This window comes from Salvelinus sp. IW2-2015, linkage group LG6.1 (genome assembly GCF_002910315.2).
Source record: "Salvelinus sp. IW2-2015 linkage group LG6.1, ASM291031v2, whole genome shotgun sequence".
Lineage (NCBI taxonomy): Eukaryota > Metazoa > Chordata > Actinopteri > Salmoniformes > Salmonidae > Salvelinus > Salvelinus sp. IW2-2015.
In genome coordinates, this window is record NC_036845.1 from 6,488,547 (window position 1) to 6,511,971 (window position 23,425).

Here is a 23,425-nt window from a genome sequence, read left to right on the forward strand (position 1 = left end):
TGTAACTAGTTGTTTCGAGAATAATGTTCCCATCATCCCTCACCAAAGCCGGGAAATTTAAACAGTTACACTGTAGCTGCCTGCTATGTTTATTGGGATATGTTGAATAAGAATATTCACACTTCACAATAATACCTTTATGATCTTTATGGTAGAAATTAACATAAAGGGCATATTTGAATCTATTGCATTTGGAACATTCTGACAATAAAGACAGAGGTAAAGGCCAAGTATCAAACACAATTTAAATAATTCAACAGACATTACTGTCCCCAATAAGGAGAAATGGAAGCAATTGACATTTCCAGAGGAACAAAGACAGGTGGAGAAAGATTCAGGGTGCAGAATAAACATGGTCCAACATAACACACAACACATTAAAACAGTTGGTAGAGCACATGCCTACATTACCCAACCAATTAAGGCATCAAATTGTATTCCTGATTACTGCATCATTACAAGTAAATCATTGATTAAAGCAGTTTGAAACCATCCTGTCTACAGCAGATCTAAACATTACTTTTCACTACACACCAGTCAGTTGCTAAAAAAAACAAAACTGAAAAATAGTCAACCGATTAATAGGAAAAACAATAGAAATACAAAATGGACAAATCAATATAGAAAAGGGCCTTTATTTTGTATTATTTTTACATATGGCTTGAAGCGTTTTTATTACAAAGAGGTTACAAAAGGTAAAGGACTTTTGAATCATCAACCACGGGTGGACAGGACAACACAGCCATCAATGGTAGAAGCAACTACACATCTGAGCACAACACTGATGGTTAAAATAACAGCAAGTAACTGAAAGTATGTCTCTTTTCCATGTACAGCAGAGATACCACTAACACCACCTGCATCCCAATGTTAAACATGATTCCCTTGGGTCGTGTTCATTAGGCACCAAACAGTACGACATGGACTGAAACGGGGAGGACTACCTGAACTTGTCAGATAGCAATCGCTTATTTAGTTTTTCCCTTTCAAAACGGTTTGCTACCATGTGTCCTATTGAACACGACTCTATAGTGTTGTACTTGACCCTTTGAGCATGAGTCACTGCACCAATATGGTTAACCATATAAACAGCAAACAAAGACTGCAGAATAAAGGCCAGTAATGTTAACGTGACTCAGCTGACCCTTCCTCTATAATATTAATCTCAAAGCCACAACATTCCAATCACTATTAAATCAGGATGTATTAGTCATTTTCTAGATGTCTAATCATCAAACATGATCGTTCGAAAGATTCATTGGAATTGGAAAACAGTTTTCATATGTGTGCCCACACTACGATATTGATCAGAATCGCAGAATTTAGCTTTACAGTTAATCTAGATCCAGTCTGCTTGACCAGGCTGCATTTTGGACATGAAGCTGTCCGGTCAGAACTTAGAAGTTTGATATTTCCGTTTTTTTAAAAGAGCAAGTATTTAAATGTTGCACAAACAGGATGAACAGCTGTTTTATCCTAAATATTTTGCATAACACTTCATGTACATGACTCCAATTCATGTTTCTCTTCTTGCCCGCTTCTTCTTCATCACTGGTTTGGAAGGCTGGCTCTCTTCAGGTTTCTCTATGGGGAAAAACACACAGGGAGATAAGTCTTACAATACAGGACTCCTAAGACAAGATACAGGTTGTAAAAAATAAAAAACAGAAACAAATAGGACTTTAGAACAAGGAAGTGTGTAGAATCCATTCCAGAAGGATCACCAGAGTGTGAACATTTTTGTTCTAGCCCAGTACTACCACCTAAATCATCCAATCAAGGGCTTGGATTAGAGGTCGACCGATTATGATTTTTAACGCCGATACCGATTATTGGAGGACCAAATAAAACCGATAGCGATTAATCAGACGATTTTTTAAATTTATTATATATATTTGTAATAATGACAATTACAACAATACTGAATGAACATTTATTTTAACTTAATATAATACACCAAGAAAATCTATTTAGTCTCAAATAAATAATTCAACATGTTCAATTTGGTTTAAATAATGCAAAAGAAAAGTGTTGGAGAAGAAAGTAAAAGTGCAATATGTGCTATGTAAGAAAGCTAACGTTTAAGTTCCTTGCTCAGAACATTGCCAGCCTAATCTCGGGAGTTGATAGGCTTGAAGTCATATACGGCTCAATGCTTGAAGCACAGCGAAGAGCTGCTGGCAAACGCAGGAAAGTGCTGTTTGAATGAATGCTTACGAGCCTGCTGCTGCCTACCACCATTCAGTCAGACTGCTCTATCAAATCATAGACTTGATTATAACATAATAACACACAGAAATATGAGCCTTAGGTCATTAATATGGTCAAATCCAGAAACTAACATTTAGAAAACAAAACGTTTATTCTTTCAGTGAAATACAGAACCGTTCCGTATTTTATCTAAAGCGTGGCATCCCTAAGTCTAAATATTGCTGTTACATTGCACAACCTTCAATGGTATGTCATAATTATGTACAATTCTGGCAAATTAATTACGGTCTTTGTTAGGAAGAAATGGTTCACACACAGTTCGCAACGAGCCAGGCGGCCCAAACTGCTGCATATACCCCGACTCTGCTTGCACAGAACGCAAGTGACAATTTCCCTAGTAAAAAGAAATTCATGTTAGCAGGCAATATTAACTAAATATGCAGTTTAAAAAAATATATACTTGTGTATTGATTTTAAAGAAAGGCATTGATGTTTATGGTCAGGTACACATTGGTGCAACAACGGTGTTTTTTTTTCACGAATGCGCTTCTTAAATCACCCCCCGTTTGGCGAAGTAGGCTGTGATTCGATGATAAATTAACAGGCACCGCATCGATTATATGCAACGCAGGACAAGCTAGATAAACTAGTAATATCATCAACCATGTGTAGTTAACTAATGATTATGTTAAGATTGATTGTTTTTTATAAGATAAGTTTAATGCTAGCTAGCAACTTACCTTGGCTCCTTGCTGCACTCGCGTAACAAGTAGTCAGCCTGCCACGCAGTCTCCTCGTGGAGTGCAATGTAATCGGCCATAATCGGTGTCCAAAAATGCAGATTACCGATTGTTATGAAAACTTGAAATCGGCCCTAATTAAAATCGGCCATTCCGATTAAATCGGTCGACCTCCAGCTTGGATATTAACTGGAGTGGAACAAAAAGGTGCAACCCCGTGGAGGTGTGGTACTCCGGGAGTGGATTGAGAAACAGTGCAGCTGTAGAGAAATTTGAGTGGAGGCTGAGAGAGAACTGCAGCCCTGCCTGTATACAGCCTTGTGTTTTTAGGGTTGCAACATTTCTGTAACTTTCACTCATTGGAGGATTCCCAGACTCCCTTCTTATTCCAAAATTAATTCCAGGAATCTTCTAAATAGGATTTCAGGAAAATCTGAGAATTTTGGGAAACTTACCGAAATTTTGCAACCGTATGATTGATACATTAAAGAGAAGGGCTGATGCGCTAGTTCAGAGCGGCGCTAGTTCAGAGCTGGGATAGCCAATCAAACTGAATGGAGAGAGGTGACATCTGGTAGTAATAACCTGGCCTAGCTGCTTCCTACGCCTCCAGAAATGAATAGCTACATGTTGCCACAACTAGGGGACGACATCTGGTTAGGAGGAAGGTGAGCAGGCAGCTTGGTGGCCCAATCAATCACACAACATGGCAGCCCTGCCCAGGAACAACAACAAGCAGCCCACTAATTTGTCTAGATCTGAATGGTTTGAGGGCAAGGGAAAGCTTTTCCTCATTTAATATTAATGTGTTTCTATTGTGATCATAGTATAGCAAGAAATGAGTGGGGATACAGAATAGAGGAATGTATAAAGTGAAGTAGGGTGTATGCAGGGATCGGACCCCAGCTGCTGGCGGAGATACGTAGTCCAGGGTCTGCAACACTACCGCTAGACCAGACTCCAGTGTGATTCACATTTAGTTCTGATACACTTACTATGTGTTGGAGCAGGTAGACTGTTCTGCTTGGCAGTAGGCTTCGTCTCTGCGGGTTGGGGTGGCACTTGTGCGATGGGGGCTGTGTTCTGAACCACCACTGGTTGCTCCACTCTTGCCTGCAGGAAGAAGAAACCTTGGAATTAAAGAGGCTATAAAGAACTTCTGCCTCTGGGGGTGCTCTTGGGCCAACAGGGATCCCCTAAATGGCACCCTATTTCCTTTATTGTCCTTACGAGCCCTAGTCAAAAGTAGTACACTATTAGGGAATAGGGTGCCATTTGAGACGCAGACATTGAGGTCAATAGAACAGTGTCACCAACCTTCACAGCAGCAGCGTTGACAGCCTGGACAGTAGGAGCAGCAGGCTCCTGGATTGGCTGCTTCTTCACCTTGGCCTCAGTAACAACCTTTTTACTTGGCTCCTCTGACTCCTGTCAATAACCGACAGACCAAATATGAGCCAATCAGGAAGGTCACAGGTAGCAATAACCCAATGAGGGACTCAGCAATATAGTTCTAATGAGTGATGGTAACGGTTTAAATTAAGTTGCTCTATTCCTGTGCAATAAGACTAATTACTATAGTAACATCGTAATAATGTTAAGGAGGAATCCAGTAAGTGCTTAGTCTACGGTGTTACCTGGCCAGTAACTACAGCATCTTCAGCTGGCTTCTTCTTCTTCTTTTTCTTCTTTTTAGATTTACCAGTTCCATCAGCGGCAGGCTCCGCCTTTTCTCTCTCTTCATCAGATACCTGCTGTGAAACAACATTCAAAGTACAAAACTAAATATTTGACAGATCTAGACTGCTCAACCTAAATCAACTTAATCTGACAACCTTTCCCCAACTTGAGCTTAAAAAGTCAAAATAATAACAAGGGGAGTGCGTACAGTAAGCAGCAGATATTTTTTATACATGAGAAGGCTCCTGAAATTTAAAAATGTGCAGTTTTGTTCGTCAGAGGCTTTAAAAATGAAAATCCCAAATCACTACTATTACCCCGTGCAGAACCTTGTAGAGGATAGAGCATGGTCTCTTTACAAGCAACTGTTGCACTGCAGTCAAACTAGTTATATTCCAAGGATGTAGTGCACACTACCAGTCAGTCTATCCTCACATATGCATAAGGTTATATTTAGAGGTTTTTAAATGCAACATTTAAATTAAATCCCTGACACCTCTCTTGTTCTGTTTTGTTCTGTTCTGTTTAACTCTGGAGATGGTTTCTCTCTCTCCTCAACTTCCCCAGATTGTATTTAAACATAAAGCATGTTATTTATTTAACCAGGAACAGGCCCTTGATGTTAGAAACCTCTCGTGAGGGGCCCCTAAAAAGTGATGTCACAACTGGCGACTAACCTTGACCGTCTCTGACAGGAGCTCCTCGGGGGCAGCCTCAACTGGAGCAGGGAGTTCCTCATAGTTCTCCCACCCCTCCGCTGGGGCATTCCAGTCAGAGCACAAGTCTGCTGCAGCAGCAGACCCATCACCATCTGAAAACACATCCAGAGGAAAGCTCTAGTTAAAACACATCACAAATACACAACCTTTACAACACATGGTACAGACTGACTACAATGCAGTTGGACTGTGCAGAATCACTGATCTAGAGACCACCTTGCAACCCGTATAGCTACTCATTATGTGATCGAGATAACCAATTACGTGCCACGCCCTGTTCTATCTAATCCATGCTATATGACTTTGATTGCCAGTGTAAAGTTTTGTTTTACTTACTCAGACCAGACCACTCGTCTTCCACTTGGGGCTTAGGCTGGCTGGGACACAGCAGCTGGGGTTCTAAAAACAAATCATGTCTAAAAGCTTTAACAAGAGCATGGTAGTGTTTCATTTGAAAACACCATAACATTTTGTGAAAGCAGAATATTTCAGGTCATCCCACCCCCCTAACCTTTGAACCCCTAACAGCTAATTCCATGGGTGAAAACACATAATTGTTTTTAGACAGAGCACACAATGACTTGGCTTCATGGCAGACTATCACCAATACACTCAAACTAATAATGCCATATGATTTTTTTTATCCTTTAATAGTTAATTTCTTTCATATTATACAATCTGATTAAATATCTATACTGCCCTACAAGGCAAAACGCAGTAACTAAGTATTTTTTTTACGGCAAAATCTGACTTGTCTTTTTCAGTCTAGACAGCAATTTCTGATACTCCATGATATACTCTGATTAACTGGCTTGTTCTTGTGTCAGGAAGCTAAATACCACATTAATCAGATAATATACCTGGCCATTACAACAGATCAAATATTTTGACCAAATTCATAGGTTGTGCATTTTGCCCTTTTAGGGCAGTATACTTGTCTGTACTGTAAACCATGCCATCTAGAGGCCAAAAGGTGATCCTACACCAGGAGTATACAACGAACATTCAGTCCATTACCTGATGTTATCCCCGCATCAATGACAGTGCATCCTCCTAATAACACATTGCAATATAAAACCTCAGTGAAAAAACTCCTGCCAGTAAAAATGTAATTGTACTGTGTATACTTTTCTGTATCCCCTGCATATGACAAATAAAGTTTGATTTGATTATATGTAGTCGTGGCCAAAAGTTGAGAGAATGACACAAATATGAATTTTCACAAAGTCTGCTGCCTCAGTTTGTATGATGGCAATTTGCATATACTCCAGAATGTTATGAAGAGTGATAAGATGATTTGCAATTAATTGCAAAGTCCCTCTTTGCTATGCAAATTAACTGAATCACCAAAAAACATTTCCATTGCATTTCAGCCCTGCCACAAAAGGACCAGCTGACATCATGTCAGTGATTCTCTCGTTAACACAGGTGTGAGTGTTGACGAGGACAAGGCTGGAAATCACTCTGTCATGCTGATTGAGTTCGAATAACAGACTGGAAGCTTCAAAAGGAGGGTGGTGCTTGGAATCATTGTTCTTCCTCTGCCAACCATGGTTACCTGCAAAGAAACACGTGCCGTCATCATCGCTTTGCACAAAAAGGGCTTCACAGGCAAGGATATTGCTGCCAGTAAGATTGCACCTAAATCAACCATTTATTAGATCATCAAGAACTTCAAGGAGAGCGGTTCAATTGTTGTGAARAAGGCTTCAGGGTGCCCAAGGAAGTCCAGCAAGCGCCAGGASCGTCTCCTAAAGTTGATTCAGCTGTGGGATCGGGGCACCRCCAGTACAGAGCTTGCTCAGGAATGGCAGCAGGCAGGTGTGAGTGCATCTGCATGCACAGTGAGGCGAATACTTTTGGAGGATGGCCTGGTGTCAAGAAGGGCAGCAAATAAGCCACTTCTCTCCAGGAAAAACATCAGGGACAGACTGATATTCTGCAAAAGGTACAGGGATTGGACTGCTGAGGACTGGGGTAAAGTCCTTTTCAGCCAAGGGAGTGAGCTCACTCACAATTTTGTCTAAGAATACAGCCATGAATAAAGAATGGTACCAACACATCCTCCGAGAGCAACTTTGGTGACGAACAATGCCTTTTCCAGCATGATGGAGCACCTTGCCATAAGGCAAAAGTGATAACTAAGTGGCTCGGGGAACAAAACGACGATATGTTGGGTCCATGGCCAGGAAACTCCTCAGACCTTAATCCCATTGAGAACTTGTGGTCAATCCTCAAGAGGCGGGTGGACAAACAAAACCCACAAATTCTGACAAACTCCAAGCATTGATTATGCAAGAATGGGCTGCCATCAGTCAGGATGTGACCCAGAAGTTAATTTACAGCATGCCAGGGTGGATTGCCGAGGTCTTGAAAAAGAAGGCTCAACACTGCAAATATTGACTCTTTGCATCAACTTCATGTAATTGTCAATAAAAGCCTTTGAAACTTATGAAATGCTTGTAATTATACTTCAGTATTCCATAGTAACATCTGACAAAAATATCTAAAGACACGGAAGCAGCAAACCTTGTGGAAATTAATATTTGTGTCATTCTCAAAACTTTTTGCCACGACTGTATATATGCAGTGTATATTCCAGGGAAATATTACTACTATCATTACCTTCAGTCTCCTGCCCCCAGACAGCGGTGTCTTGGTTGCTCCCAGGAGTGGTCCAGTGCCCCTCATCCGGAACAATGGTAAGGGCTGGGGCCTCTTGGGCTGTCACAGCCAGGTCAGGCCGTTCTCCAGTCACTACCAGAGCCTCCTCACTGCTGATAGCTGACACAAACACACACATTTAACAACCTTCAAGAACATCCACAGATTGGCACCACTTTAAATAGTGTGCCAAAGAAAAGGACTCCAACCAAGTACTGTACAAGTAAGAGCATGTAGCTAATTTGTTTTCTAAAATGGGAAATTATTTGATTTCACCCTTTCATGAACCTCTCTCCTAACCCTTAATCAGATGCTAATTTGAATGAATGTGTATTTTTTACCTTGAGGTCTGACTATGGCAACAGCAGCGACATCATCTGCTTTCTCAGCTTTGGTTTTGGAGGATTCTCCTGGGGAAATAACAGTGATGTTTAAAGGCAAGGCTGTAGCTATATTTCCATATACATTCATATTTCCTATTTGCAAAGGGAGAGCAGGTCAACACAAAAAGAGCAGTAGCATGGAATCCAAACTGATATGCTCAGTTTCTCTATTGTTTCAGTGGTAAAACACATGTCAGTTTGGATTCTAGGCTAACAGAGCAGTTGACAAGCAGCACCTCTCTCTCTGGGCTCAGAGTCCTCCAGGGTCTGTACTTATAGCAGGTCTGACCAACAGGGAACCAGCAGAACTCAATAACAGGAGAAGACAGAGAGTAGCAGTCTCCCTGGATGCCAAATTAGTCTGTTTACCAGTGGTGGAAAAAGTACCTTAGCTGTCCACCTGGTCAACTGTCATACTTGAGTAAAAGTAAAGACACCTTTAAAAAAACAACTCAAGTAAAAATCACCCAGTAAAATTCTACTTGAGTAAACATCTAAAAGTATTTGGTTTAAAATATACTTAAGTATCAAAAATAAAAGTATAAATTCCTTATATTAAGCAAACCAGATGGCACCATTTTATTTTTTATTTACAGAAAGCCAGGAATACTCCAACACTAAGACATAATTTACAAACAAAGCATGTGCGTGTAGTGAGTCCGCCAGATCAGAGGCAGTAGGGATCACCAGGGATGTTCGGTTGATGAGTGCAAGAATTTGACAATTTTCCTGTCCTGCTAAGCATTCAAAATGTAACGAGCACTTTTGGGTGTCAAGGAAAATGTGAGTAAAACATACAATATTTTCTTAAAGAATCTAGTGAAGTAAAAGTAGTCAAAAATGTAAATAGTAAAGTACAGATACCCCAAAAAACTACTTAAGTACTTTAAAGTATTTTTACACCACTGCTGTTTACAGAAAGTTTGTGAAAGTGTGTGAGTCTTTAACCAAGCTCAGGCCTGCTCAGCTGCCGCCTTTTGCCAGCAGAGAGGTATACCATAAGGAAATAGACCTAGCTAGCTTTACCTTTCTTCTTCTTTTCTTTCTTCTCAGAGCCAGACCCAGGGGCTGCAGCTTTGGGGCTGGCCTTGGTTGACTCTGTGGGAGGAGTACTAGGCAGAGGATCCACTCCTCCAGGGCTCCCTGACCCATCACCGGAGGTCTTGTCTTTACGGCGTTGCTCACGCTTCTCCTTGTTACTGATCTTGGTCTCCCAGGTGCCTGATACTGATAGAGACATGGGGATGGTTAGTGGGAGGAAGTTAAATAGGACTACATCTCATGTTCAAATCCACTGTTAGAATGTCAAGGCTCTGGGTCCGGTTTCCCAAAAGCATCTCAAGACTAAGTTCATCGTTAGAACCGTCTTAGGAACACCGTTACATCTCCGAGCTGTTTCCTAACACCATCATATCTAAAGTTGCTCTTGAAAATGCTCGTTATTTAATGACTGCCTCAGACCACTCACTTATAATTCCGTGTATCACAATTCCAGTGGGTCAGAAGTTTACATACACTAAGTTGACTGTGCCTTTAAACAGCTTGGAAAATCACAGAAAATTATGTCATGGCTTTAGAGGCTTCTGATAGGCTAATTGACATAATTTGAGTCAATTGGAGGTGTGCATGTGGATGTATTTCAAGGTCTACCTTCAAACTCAGTGCCTCTTTGCTTGACATCATGGGAAAATCAAAATAAATCAGCAAAGACCTCAGAAAAAAATTGTAGACCTCCACAAGTCTGGTTCATCCTTGGGAGCAATTTCCAAACACCTGAAGGTACCACGTTCATCTGTACAAACAATAGTACGGAAGTATAAACACCATGGGACCACGCAGCCATCATACCGCTCAGGAAGGAGACGTGTTCTGTCTCCTAGAGATGAACGTACTTTGGTGCAAAAAGTGCAAATCAATCCCAGTACAGCAGCAAAGGACCTTGTGAAGATGCTGGAGGAAAAGGGTACAAAGTATCTATATCCACAGTAAAACGAGTTCTATATCGACATAACCTGAAAGACCGCTCAGCAAGGAAGAAGCCACTGCTCCAAAACCGCCATAAAAAAGCCAGACTATGGTTTGCAACTGCACATGGGGACAAAGTTCATACTTTTTTGGGAGAAATGCCCTCTGGTCTGATGAAACAAAAATAGAACTGTTTGGCCATAATGACCATAGTTATGTGTGGAGGAAAAAGGGGGAGGCTTGCAAGCCGAAGAACACCATCCCAACCGTGAAGCACGGGGGTGGCAGCATCATGACGTGGGGGTGCTTTGCTGCAGGAGGGACTGGTGCACTTCACAAAATAGATGGCATCATGAGGAAAGAAAATTATGTGTATATTGAAGCAACATCAAGATATGTCATAAAGTTAAAGCTTGGTCGCAAATGGGTATTTCAAATGGACAATGACCCCAAGCATACTTCCAAAGTTGTGGCAAAATGGCTTAAGGACAACAAAGTCAAGGTATTGGAGTGGCCATCACAAAGCCATGACCTCAATCCTATAGAAAATGTGTGGGCAGAACTGAAAAAGCGTGTGCGAGCAAGGTCTACAAACCTGACTCAGTTACRCCAGCTCTGTCAGGAGGAATGGGCCAAAATTCACCCAACTTATTGTGGGAAGCTTGTGGAAGGCTATCCGAAATGTTTGACCCAAGTTAAACAATTTAAAGGCAATGCTACCAAATACCGATTGAGTGCATGTAAACTTCTGACCCACTGGGAATGTGATGAAATAAAAGCTGAAATAAATAATTCTCTACTATTATTCTGACATTTCACATTCTTAAAATAAAGTGGTGATCCTAACTGACCTAAAACAGGGAATTTTTACTATTAAATGTCAGGAATTGTGAAGAACTGAGTTTAAATGTATTTGGGTAAGGTATATGTGAACTTCTGACTTCAACTGTATATATTTTAATGATATGGAAATCAATTTCATGTTAATACAATTTAGTTTTATTTAGCTATTTGTAAGCTACCGATACATTTTTCTATACATTTCATGGTGTAACATGTGCACAATCTGAATTTAGTGCATTATTATAGGGTAGGCGTTAGAATAAATCAAAACGATTTGATTTGTAACCATAGGTGATCTCTCTAGCTGATCCATCATCAGTCTTGTGGAATAATTCTAATGTTAAGGTAAGTTTGGTAAGTCCTGGTCAGATAGTCTATGAATGCATGAATGATTGATGTCGTCTAACACATTAAAATATGAATAATTTCTCTGCAAGGACGTAATAATTATCTGTAAATGTAAGCCCCCACTGCGCTTTGCTAGGCACAAATGATTGAAACAGTTGGTGATATTAGTGGTGGTGCTTTATGGCGTACCTTCCTCTGATTCCTTGCCACGAGAAGAAGCCGTCTTAGCCTCCTTTACTGCCTGTTTCTGCTTCTTCTTGGTCTTCTTTACCTAAACATATAGAATTCAACATGTATGGTGGATTAATGCTACAAGGCAAAGAAAGGGAAAGTGGTAACATACAGACTCATCGCCCCCTGCACCATTAGAACAGAAACCCCATGTTATTAAAGTCACTCAATCAAGTCAACGCTGTCAAGCTAGGTCAATTTTTTTATAAATAAATAATATATATATGAAATCACATACACCATCCTGTTCCCTTAAATCTGTCTACCAAGAGCCTTTTAACATGTAATTTATAGGCTATACGGTCCTTACAATCTCAAATGCTATAAATCAAATAAAAAGTATTATATTGTAAATGTCAGCCCCTCAAAGCAGATTGATGCAAAAACAACTATAAAGAGCATTGACTGACAGTCAACTGGGTTGAGAGCTGTATTTGACCATGGAGGAGCCACACTTGACACTAGCTAGGTAAGGAAGCCATCGGTACCATCCTTTAGGATTTGCTACATCTGCAAATTAAAATCTGGCAACCAGACACCGCACGTCACAGGACAGTAGGCGTCCTAAGGGAGGCAGGCCTCTAGTCTAAAAGCCACATCATCACTAGTAAAACTCCACTACAAACGCCATAAGGCCGGTTCTCATCTTCAAGGCATGTTTAATGCAGAAGTTGGGATATTATGTAGCTAGCTATCACCAAGTAGATCTGAAATTATTTTGTATACAACAGATTCAACTCTTTCACTACAGTCTCCCAGGATAGCATACAAGCATTTGCCTCTACAAGCAACATTAGGCCTACCTCAGAAGCCTTTTCTGTCTTGATTTGAGAATGATGTGGCACTACTGGCAGGTTGTCTTCTTCAGTCACTCTGACTTCCTCTTGTAGCTCAGCAACTGCACTACCATTTGGCTGTGATTTCTGTGGGGCAAAAAGACAAGGCTTAATTTAAAAACAAATATTAGTTTGGCTCACGTGACAGGTTTATCTAGCTAGCCGAATCATGCTAATGTAGGCTACTAACGTTAGCTAGCTACTGTGACAGAGCTGTCAAAATTAGCATAGCATAACTAGCTAGTAAGCCAACATTGGAAACGTTACCTTTTCTGTAGGTTTCCTTCTCGTTTTTTTCGGTTCCTCTGCCTTTGCCACCTTGATAGGAGCTGGTTTAGTGCTTTCAACGGTCTCAACTTCAATTACGGTCGGTCGCTTCTTGAAGAGCCCGCGACATGCGGAGGCCCACATAGCCACCATTAGCACGAGCCCAATGCACGCTGCTAAGAAGATCAACCATGGCGGAATCTCGGGCTTCACTCCAAAATCCACCCCGAGTTCTGAGTGCAAGAGGTCTAGGCCGGTGGAAAGAAGCTCATTCAGGCGACCTGCTATCAACTTGACCTGTTGACAAGTCGCGTCCTGCCAGTTCTCTGCCATTTGGGTTGATCTCGATGATTGACAGAATATGCAAAAGTTAACGTTAGCTGGCTAAAAATAACGGTTTTGACAGGGCAAACAATAAAACCACGATCATCGCTAGCTTGTCATCCACCTAGCCGCTAACACGTTAGCTAGCTCTGTCACTCATGTAACATTTGAGTCCGTCAAAATGGGTTAGCCTCGTATAGCTAGCTATTTGTTCAGCTCTTATGACTGATGAACCGGTTTCTTGCCCACTGATAAAGCAAGAAGGTTGATTTCAAGGAGCAACAGAAAAAAAGGCAGTGCTTAGCAGCATCCCGCTCTACGATTGGTGCAACGTCATGGAAGGAGGAGTCCCTCTGAAGTCATGACGAATTTCCTCATACAAAGAATGGTGGTCCTGGACTAGAACAGATTAATTGGGGTTAGTTATCAGTATATTTGATTTAAAAGCTATGCTCAATTGTGAAATCACATATCTTGAACCAAACTGAACCTTAGCTGTCCACCTGGTCAAGTGGAATTTGTGGCCTGTTTTATTGTATGCTTGGATGTATCCCAACTTGTAAGTCGCTCTGGATAAGAGCGTCTGCTAAATGACTTAAATGTAAATGTATTTGCACATTCTAAATCATTGCAGTCTAAAATTCTCAAAACCAGGTTATCAGCATGCCTAGCACTTATTGTGAGGTCATCGATTTAAACCATATTCAGAAATACATTCTACAACAATCAAGAGACTAAAAAGATAATTTGCATCCAAGTTTATTTTGAAATTCCCTACTACCCCTATACAAGAAAAATAATGACTTTCCACCAAGGCAGCAGCGAACTGTCAGTGATAGTAAGTATTCTGTTTAGGGCAAGGAACAAAATCATAATCACAGTGTTTTTTTTTTTATACTTTTACTTTTTAAATACTTCTACTGCGGTCCTCTTTGGCTGAGCTTCGGCACACAGTTTGCTGTCGAGCCAAATTCCTGGGAAGTAAAGGTTTAAGCCAATAGAGCAGAGGGCTTTCAACTTTACAAAGCCAATGCAGGAATGTATATTACCTTCAGAACTAAAAAAAATTAAAATAAAATAAGAACAAGCCGTCTGTGTTCACAACACAAACAAAATAACCGCCAGGGGAGCGACAGCATCTTTGTATTTTCTTCGAATTCCATAAAATTGTATAGACAAAACAAATCTACAAAAATGGAACTAGGTAAATATTACACAACAGGTAAACATGTTTGTCAACCTCTACACAAAACCAAAGTTCTTGGTCTTAATGGCTAGTAAGAGTTTCTGTTTTAGAATCTGTTTGGAGGAGTAGAGTGGCACGTAGAGGCGTGAGATGCAGGTGTTGGCCGTGGGCAGGTGCTGGTCATCCGGAGGCCTGATGGTGATGGAGGGCATGGGCTGGAAGCCTTCCTCACTGGCTGGCAGAGACGGACTGGAGGTCCAGAAGTACACCTGCAGAGAGGGAGAGGAATCAGATTGTATTGGAATTTATATTACAGATTGTGCAGATAAAAATGACATGTAATAAACTGGGACTGCATCAGGTAGTGAAAATAATTTCTTACCAGATCTTGCCTCTCAGTCATGCTCATCTTCTCCACGATGGACCAAAACCAGCGTTTGAACTGYAACAACTTATCAGCATTTTCCCCTGTTGAGATTCAGAGTGGGATAACAAAAATAAGTGACTCAATCATGGAATAAAAACCATAAACTCAAACACATTTAAGTCATGTAAAAGTACAAACGTATTTTTGTTACAAGACTTCCAACTGCATAGCTAAAAGTGTTAGGGTGAGGATCAATAACCAAAGGAAAACTAAATACATCCAGGTTTTACAGTTCTAGGATCAGGTCTCCCTGTCCATATAATCTTATTCATTGTGATCAAAAAGGCAAAACTGATCCTACATCAGCACTCATACTCTGAGATTCTTTGTGAATACGGGCCAAGGTCTTTGTACCAGATTCATCATTGAAGGAAGTGAAGCTGATGAGCATCTGCACGTTGACCTCTCCACAGCCATTGACCAGCAGCCTGAAGTCCTCAGCTGTCAAGTCCTCCAGGGCGTTCTTAGGAAGGACATCCAACAGACCCTTCCTCATCGCCTGAGAAAAAACAGTATTAACATTAAACGTCAACATTACAGTACACACCCCTCCCTTTCTTATCAGCTGAGAGAAAACAAGGTATTAATCTCACATACATGTACACACTACAATATGGTACACATCTAGGTTTATCCCTTCTCCAGCTTTAGACTGGACTGGTGTCCAATTTTCTGTTTTGGAAACTCCTATGGCCATTGTCATGCCAAAAATAAAAACAGATCTGGGACCAGGCTAACTTTAGACCTAACGCAATACAGAATGCCCCACTTGGTTCCCCTTATTATAGAAAATGGTAATTCCTTGTATACAGTGCCACATGAGACATTACTGTACAACTCACATGAAGAGGTTGCTCGGCAACCACCAGCATCCTGTGTTCGGCGTACTTTCTCACGTATTCGTAAACGTTGAGAGGAGTCACAGGCATATTGACCCCACCTGACAGCAGCTCCACCTGATATAGCCATGGACAGCAGACGKCATGTTAATAACGTAACGTGATGTTTCATAACATTCTGTCACAATTAGACAGCAGAATAGAAGGGTTTTCAAAATACAGTAAACTCCTGATAAATGCAAAACTTCGCAGTTTCAAATGTTTAATGTCGCATGCACAAGTACAGTGAAATGCCAGTTGTGACACAGTGCATTAAAACCAGAGCATGCAGTCAGAGGCAATTGCAAAAATATAACGAAATGGAAATAAATAAAATCGGGACCGAAAATGCATCCCAAGTGAACTTCCTGAGTTGACTATGTGAAATATTCTCCCCGTGAGTTCTCTTTACCTGTCCAGCCCCTTCCTCCTTACACAGGTCTATGGCGAAGGCCAGGTCCATGGCTGCAAACACAGCGTCCGCCTCTCCAGCCTGAGAGTGACGGATCAACTGYCGCAGGCTCTCGTACATTACCGGGTCAAAGAAGGCAAAGTCATGCCAGTTCACCTGCTCACAGACACACACATACTGATGAGAACTCTATCCGTGTACAAGTCCAGATATAGCGGTTTCTATATAGCAGTGTACAACAGTGCCCATATAACAGTGGAACTCATTACCTTTCTGCCGAGCAGCACCTTGATGACATGTCTGTTCAAGGTAATTGGACAGAGCTCATTCTGCAGCAGACACAGCCCTAGTATTCTGGAGAAAAAAAAGAAATGTATATATATATATATATATATATATATATTAAATACTTGGAAATTGAGGTAGGCTACATATAATTGTAATTTAGTTGTTTATCCCTAAATACAAGTAAATATTGGCTGCACTCCAGATGGCCCCCTGTTCCCTATGGGTCCTAGTTGCACTATAAAGGGAATAGGATGCTAGGACTTACCTGCCGATGTTCCTGAAGCAGTTGAGCCTGGCCTCCGTGTTCTTGCCGGGCCGGGGAGAGTAGAAGCCTCTCTTCCCGGGCTGGTAGAACAGGGGAGCGTTGTCATCTCCGTCTTCAGGGTCGTCCAGCTCCATGTCCACCACACTGCGGGTGGAGCCATGACGCTTACGGTTCTCCTGCTGCTACAACCAGGAAAATGAGGAACTTTATTCGCAATTGACAATAATTGACAAATTATATTGTTATTACAGTGTAAAATAATGAAAATCAGTGCCACCCAGTAAAATATAAGTGACTGGTCTTGAGAAAGGTTGCTACGGCTGAAATGTTGACATTAAACAGTGTCCTATATACCCTCTGTTACTATTAGAGCATAATATCAGTGCGTGATCATGAGGTGAATATTTGTATTATGCTGTAGTAAACCTATAAAAACAGCCACATTCAGAGAAATCTAACCAGTAAATTAATGTCAAGAGGCTGAAGCCCACATTCCTTTTATTCTTCATACACATTTTTCAGGCATGTCTAATGACTTGTGTTCCTGGACCACAGAGCTGGGGCATGCTGGGACCGGAGACGGAGAGCTGAAGCTTACCTGTGCTTTCTCAGGAGCCTCCAGGAGACCCAGGTCCAGTATGCTGTCAGCACCATTTTCCCTGTGGAAGGGGAGAGGGGTTTCAGTCAGTGTATACTTTATTTTTAATCAAACCAGGTTGCCCTATTGGAGGTAAACAAAACACTTTCACAAGGGAGACCTGGCCAAGAGGCCCTCCTTGAAATTGTGTAGGTTGACGATGCGTCCCAAACGGCACCCTATTCCCTATATAGCATTTGGGGCACTGGTCAAAAGTAGTGCACTGTGAGTAGGGTGCCATTTTGAGAACAAAATGATAGAGTGGTGAATAGGACACTGTACTATACCTTCCATGTGCAATGAGCAGCTCCATGGCYTCCTCCACCCTGGCCCTGAGAGAGTCCTCACTGGCCAGGAGCAACAGCAGCTGGGCTGGGGAGAGCTCCAGCAGCATCCCTGTGATCTTACTGGCAAATGCCTGGAGAGGAAGGAACAACACCAGTCAGTCACATTATGTAGACTGTCCTGAGGTTTTCACTTATTCACCACCCATCACATACAGTATTCCTTGTTGATTGTGTGTATATATAGATATATAATGCATTATAGATTAGATAATGAATGGATACTGCATTTACAGATGATAGATAATTTAACTATAATTTATGCGCTCGTTTGACTGTTGTAAAGCTGGTAGGTACCGGCTGCATAGCGTGGACGCGGGGGTACAGCCTCTCTCCCAGGGCCTGTCTGTGGGCAGGCAGGGGGTCAGGTTCATCACTGGGGTTCCCCTCCGAGGCTGGCCTGAAGGGCCGGGTGTCAATGGACAGCTGTCTCCTCGAGTCCCTGGAACACACACACAGAAGGGAAGGTTAACTAGCGCCCTCAAACGTTCTACACCATCGTGCCGACCCGAACMAAACTGGCCAGTGCAGGCCATTGTCTTACGCCAGATCGCGTCACTCCTACGTAATGCTGGTCCCTCAACCGATCGGTCTTGTAGGACGTGGAACTCATCTATAAAATTTGGATTTTGCTCATCCGCGTAACAGTAGTTCCTAATTCTGAAAATCGCTCCGCTCTCGGTAGCTATGACGCACTGGCTACTACGGCAAACCATGCTCCAGCTAACAGCCCAGTACAAGCTTGTTTGAATGGTCATACAGTAGCTAGTTTAACAGCTTGTTGATGAAGTACAGAACCAAAGTTATTGAACTGTTCTAAGAAATCAGCATGCATCTGATTGACAGCTGCCATTGTGCCTCGCTACTTTGTAACATTTGGCCAACGCGATAACGTTGGAGAGCAGTCTGCTGTGCTGTAGAACTCGGCGTGCTAATCACAGCAGAACAGATATCATGAAAACTCATGTGCATTGCTAGAGCTAGAGGGAATATTCAGCATTGAGTATGTGAACTGGTGTCAGCATCCTTGTCTTTTCATATGGATTGATTAGAAATGTTCGTACACATATAGAATTTTATAAATACGGATTCTACCACCACAATACACCTTCCCTAGATATAGAATTAGGTAGTGAAGACTTGTTCATTACATTTTTGTTAAACATTAGCTACAGGTTTATAGTTTTTGGTAAGATTAACTGACTCGAGGATGAAAGGGGGTTCAGTGAACGATGTCACCTTGGTAATATTTTTGAATGTTAGGACAGCATATTGTAGTCGGACTTCTTTTTAGCTACCATGAGTTTCTGCGAGTTCAGACAGATCAGTACAGATGGCCGCCATGTTATCCGACGTGAGACAATGCAGTGCAGGCCAGAAACTATGGTGGATGCGTAACCAGGTCAGCTAGGCTCGGCTCAGCTCAGTAGTGTAAATATTTTTATTTTTTTTCAGTGGTGAGATGTATAAGGCTATAGTTACAACTTTCAAACTATGTTGCATTTGGATTGCTTTGTGTAACACCCCCAGCAACTGATAAGTAATTAATCTACAACGTGGTTGCATCAAGTTCCAAAAAATTCAACTTCGTGCACTAGTTGCAAGCAACAGCCAATCAAAATGAATGCTTCGCACATGATCCATTTGAAGGTTCGGAACTCCGACCCAGTTGTCATGTCAACACAGCTGTCAGTGCTGCGGGAACCGCGATCAAGGTTGGTAGAAGAGACATTAGCCAAACGGGAGCTGTAAATAAATATTGGCATTATGGGAAGTCATGGTTAAGGTACATGGTTTGGTAGTCAATAAATGTAATTTTTGAAGTGAACCCAGACCTCTCAGACCAGTTTCAACTAAAAATGTGAACTGCACTAGCTAGCTTAGTTCATTGCTAGCTTGGTTAGCTCGTTGCTAGCTAGCTAAATAACATTTTCATTTTGACTATCTAGCTAAATTGTACAGCCAGCATTTTGTCCAAATCCATTCTTATACAATAACCATGCGGTTGGATAAACAATTCATTAGTGAAATCATGATGTCCTGCAGCAGATGACATTAGGTGAGTTACGACTTCTCAAACCATATGACAATGCAGCTTCAATTTGATTGGCTGTTGCACACAATTTCAATCACGTTTGAGTTACTTCGTGTATCAGCAAAGTTGCTTGAGATGTCACTTGCGACCTCTAACTGCAACTAAATTTGCTTTGTGTAACTCCAGCCTAACACATTAACAGATGGTCAAATGTTTTCTGAAAGGCAACATGTCCTAATAGCCCACAGCAACCACAGGGTTGGTGGGCAGGGAGGTATGTCTCACCTGTCTCTGTCTCTCCTAGAGCCGGCTCGGAGCCCTCCACTCCTCCGCTCCCTCTCCCGGTCTCTGTTCCTCAGCCGCTGCATCAGATCTACACACAGAGGGAGACTTTAGGAAAGATATATATCTCTGTTCTCYTCTGAAATTCCTCTTGCTTCCCCCAGAGTGGTGGTAGYAGTAAGTTRTCRCMRYCACCATGTTAAACTGCCATTTGRGTTAAGTAATTMATAAATTGACGCTAGTAGTTTCATACTCAATGTCATACTTGAGTTGTAATCGTGATGACACGTACTGCTGGCCTGCATGCCCTTGCTGACGCTCTGYACACARTCCAGGTTSGGCAGCTTGTCATTGGACAGGAAGGCYAGGGCGATGGCCGTGTAGAAGCTACGGGCCACGCCACTACCCTCGCCCGGCTCGTCCTTGAAGGTGACCTTGACGCGGTGCACAGCCATGGGTGTGGTGGTGCAGCGCCGKCCAAAGTGGGTGTTGAGCTGCCTCATGGTCTGCTGGATCAGCTGGTCACGGTCACGGTCCACCTCCAGGGCCAGGTCACGAGACTGGAGGTTACGGAGTTTCTCCATCTCCCGGCGGAACTTAGACTCCTTCACCTCAAARCCCCCCAGCTCGGTCAGGATCTGGGGACGGGATCAGACAGACAGGATTAAATGTCTGGTTAGATCGTCAACTGTTTTTAATGTTTGACAGATGTTTTTTAGTCCTGATCTCATCTTGGTAATTGTACTTTTCTTTATTACATGTTGGTCTGTCAAGATCTGGGAACAGAAAACTGTAGAGACTTGTCTACCGTTCTAAAAGCGTACATTTGGATCCGGTATGCTGATTGGTTGATAGCTGTTAGTTATTCACGATAATCCACAGGTAAAGCCTGTTAACAGTTCCATTTGAATCATCAATTTACTGTTCAACAGCCCAGCCAGGCAATTCATAAACTTTCTAGCCCATCATCTTGGTAAAGGTATTTTTATTTATTTTGTCCATGTCTAGCTGTATATTTTTGTGGATTTCATTGTATTAATGGTTTGGAGCAGGGGAAATACTATAAATATAATACAGTATAATTGTTTAAACACCAATCCCTGAGTGTGCATACCGATCCAGGCTCTGCTCCAACGTCCTCCATGAAGACGCGTCCGAACAGCTCCAGAGACAGACGCCAGCGGCCCAGCAGCATGTCATGGGAGATCACCATCCCCATGAAACTACAGTGGGGTCTGGAGAGGACAGAGAGATGATATACTTCCTGGTTAATATTACAGTGTGGTCTAGAGAACGCAGAAGGCACAACGATGTTACATCCTTGTTAATACCAAAGACAGGAGAGTAAGGAGCATTTACATAAGCAGCTGTAATAGGCAGAGAGAGGGAGAGAATTGAGTGAGGAACATTTTTATTTATATAACCTAACTATATTCATTGTTTCCTTACTGAAGCAAATCGAGAGCGAACTGAGAAAGCAAACCTAGATGGAATTTATTTATTTACTAGCCACGTGTACCATACCTAAAGGAAGGAAGCGGGGGTCCATCGCTCTCAGTGAGGCCTATTTCAGCCAGGAGGCTGCTCTTCAGCTGGGCAGCTAGGTCGTGGGGTGAGGGACCTGGTTTTGGAGCCACTAGCTCCTGGTCCATGGGCTGGTCCTCTCGGCCGCGCTGACTAGTCTCCATACTCATCACGTTCTTCARGTTGGCTGAGTAGGACATCTTAGTGGGTAGGATCTGTGGGATCCATGGGGACAACACAGCTGTGGTTATAGTGAATGGTGCAATAATTAATGTTTTTTTTTAGGATGGAAATGTACTGTGAAGACTGGCCCTGCTCCAATAATTTGATGCATCTTTCCTTCCTCTTTTTCCTTCCATGAAGTACTAATCACTGATCTAACATGGATTGGCGTTAGCAAGCTTTCCAGTTTCCATTGCATTGCTTTCACCAATCCAGTCATGTTAGACCAGTGATTCTTTCAAGAAAGGAGGGAATGTGGGAAGGATGCATGTTTATTGAAGGGATGAGGGATAAAGGAAGGATGCATGATAAGAGWATTAGAGCAGGGCTGGTGTGTTGTCAGGGCGGGCAGTGCGTTATGTATACCTGAGAGGAGCCCATGTTAACCTCCATGCAGCTGCGGTCCAGGGTGGCCTCGGCCAGGCCTTTGCTTGCTGTGTACGAGGACGAGTACAGGCCCTGACTAGGACGGCCAAACAGATCCTCCTTCCTTGCATTGGGCTGGGAGGTAGAAAAATGTAAAATAAGTTGCAGTGTCATATTATTGTAACAACTAAAAAACAGAGTTTAGCAACGTATTGTTAGTGGGTGGATTATGACTTCTAGAGTAGATTGGCCACAGCTTGCTCCATAAAGCTATAAGTAGGCAAAGAAGCTCTATAGCTGTGTTTTAAACATAATTACTGTCGTAACACTGCATTGAGGATTGTGCAGAACAGGCTGTTTTGGGAGCCCGTTAGGACTTCACCTGCACATGTCACTTGAATTCACTTTGTAACTTCTTATGGATGGGGGGCAGTTATTGAGTAGCTTGGATGAATAAGGTGCCCAGAGTAAATACCTGCTACTCAGTCCCAGAAGCTAAAGATATGCATATATTAGTAGATTTGGATAGAAAACTCTGAAGTTTCTAAAACGATTTGAATAATGTTGTGAGTATAACAGAACTGCATATGGCAGGTAGAAACCTGAGAAAAATCCAACAGGAAGTGGGAATCTGAGGTTTGTAGTTTTTCTAACTCATTGCCTATCCAAGATAGTGGAAATTTGGTCCGATTGCACTTCCTAAGGCTCTCACTAGATGTCAACAGTCTTAGAACCTTGTTTGAGGCTTCTACTGTGAAGGGGGAGAGAATGAGAAGCTGTTTCAACCAGAGGTCTGGCAGAGTGCCAATGAGCTCAGTCTCGCGCACGCCCGTGAGAGTTAGCTGCGTTCCATTGCATTTCAAGGCAAAAGGAATTCTCCAGTTGAAACATTATTGAAGATTTGTTAAAAACATCCTAAAGATTGATTCTATACATCGTTTGACATGTTTCTACGAACTGTAACGGAACTTTTTGACTTTGTCTGGACCTAGTGCTCGCGCCTCATGAATTTGGATTGTGACCTAAACGCGAACAAAAAGGAGGTATTTGGACATAATGATGGACTTTATCGAACAAAACAAACATTTAGTGGGAACTGGGATTCCTGGGAGGAATTCTGATGAAGTTTATCAAAGGTAAGGAAAATATTTATAATGCTATTTCTGACTTCTGTTGACTCCACAACATGGCGGGTATCTGTATGGCTTGTTTTGGTCTCTGAGCACTGTACTCAGATTATTGCATGGTGTGCTTTTTCCGAAAGTTTTTTGAAATCTGACCAGTGGTTGCATTAAGGAGAAGTGGATCTATAATTCCATGTATAACATGAGTATTCTGAAAAATGATG

General features: G+C 42.0%; 3 protein-coding genes across 4 annotated transcripts in view; 1 reads left to right on the forward strand and 2 right to left on the reverse strand.

The window, feature by feature from the left end:
• The window catches only part of LOC111964942 (R-spondin-3), a 209,076-nt gene that overhangs the window by 69,164 nt on the left and 116,487 nt on the right, over positions 1-23,425 (forward strand). The gene's annotated exons all lie outside the window — the stretch shown is intronic.
• On the reverse strand, positions 1,007-13,525 carry LOC111964946 (protein LYRIC). Of its 2 annotated transcripts, XM_023988834.2 has the most exons (13): positions 12,888-13,525; positions 12,588-12,707; positions 11,743-11,824; positions 9,424-9,624; positions 8,356-8,424; positions 7,976-8,134; positions 6,368-6,403; positions 5,687-5,749; positions 5,309-5,442; positions 4,589-4,705; positions 4,269-4,379; positions 3,947-4,064; positions 1,007-1,584 (listed from the first exon to the last, which is right to left on the reverse strand). In XM_023988834.2, the coding sequence occupies exons 1-13, from the start codon at positions 13,218-13,220 to the stop codon at positions 1,517-1,519; spliced, it is 1,611 nt and encodes a 536-aa protein (XP_023844602.1). In that variant the 5' UTR covers positions 13,221-13,525; the 3' UTR covers positions 1,007-1,516. The 2 variants fall into 2 exon arrangements, with proteins under 2 accessions (XP_023844602.1, XP_023844603.1); XM_023988835.2 differs by lacking the exon at positions 6,368-6,403.
• Positions 13,955-23,425, reverse strand: part of LOC111964945 (E3 ubiquitin-protein ligase UBR5) — a 41,871-nt gene continuing 32,400 nt past the window's right edge. Inside the window, exons 2-17 of the mRNA XM_070443767.1 lie at positions 22,078-22,212; positions 21,490-21,704; positions 21,080-21,200; positions 20,231-20,603; positions 19,969-20,056; positions 19,284-19,394; positions 17,946-18,090; positions 17,592-17,722; positions 17,266-17,326; positions 16,668-16,849; positions 16,384-16,468; positions 16,115-16,270; positions 15,667-15,780; positions 15,140-15,323; positions 14,780-14,865; positions 13,955-14,666 (exon numbers count right to left, since the gene is read on the reverse strand). Of these exons, the coding sequence (XP_070299868.1) occupies positions 14,454-14,666; positions 14,780-14,865; positions 15,140-15,323; positions 15,667-15,780; positions 16,115-16,270; positions 16,384-16,468; positions 16,668-16,849; positions 17,266-17,326; positions 17,592-17,722; positions 17,946-18,090; positions 19,284-19,394; positions 19,969-20,056; positions 20,231-20,603; positions 21,080-21,200; positions 21,490-21,704; positions 22,078-22,212 (2,400 nt within the window). The 3' untranslated portion in view covers positions 13,955-14,453. The remainder of the gene's footprint in view (positions 14,667-14,779; positions 14,866-15,139; positions 15,324-15,666; positions 15,781-16,114; positions 16,271-16,383; positions 16,469-16,667; positions 16,850-17,265; positions 17,327-17,591; positions 17,723-17,945; positions 18,091-19,283; positions 19,395-19,968; positions 20,057-20,230; positions 20,604-21,079; positions 21,201-21,489; positions 21,705-22,077; positions 22,213-23,425) is intronic.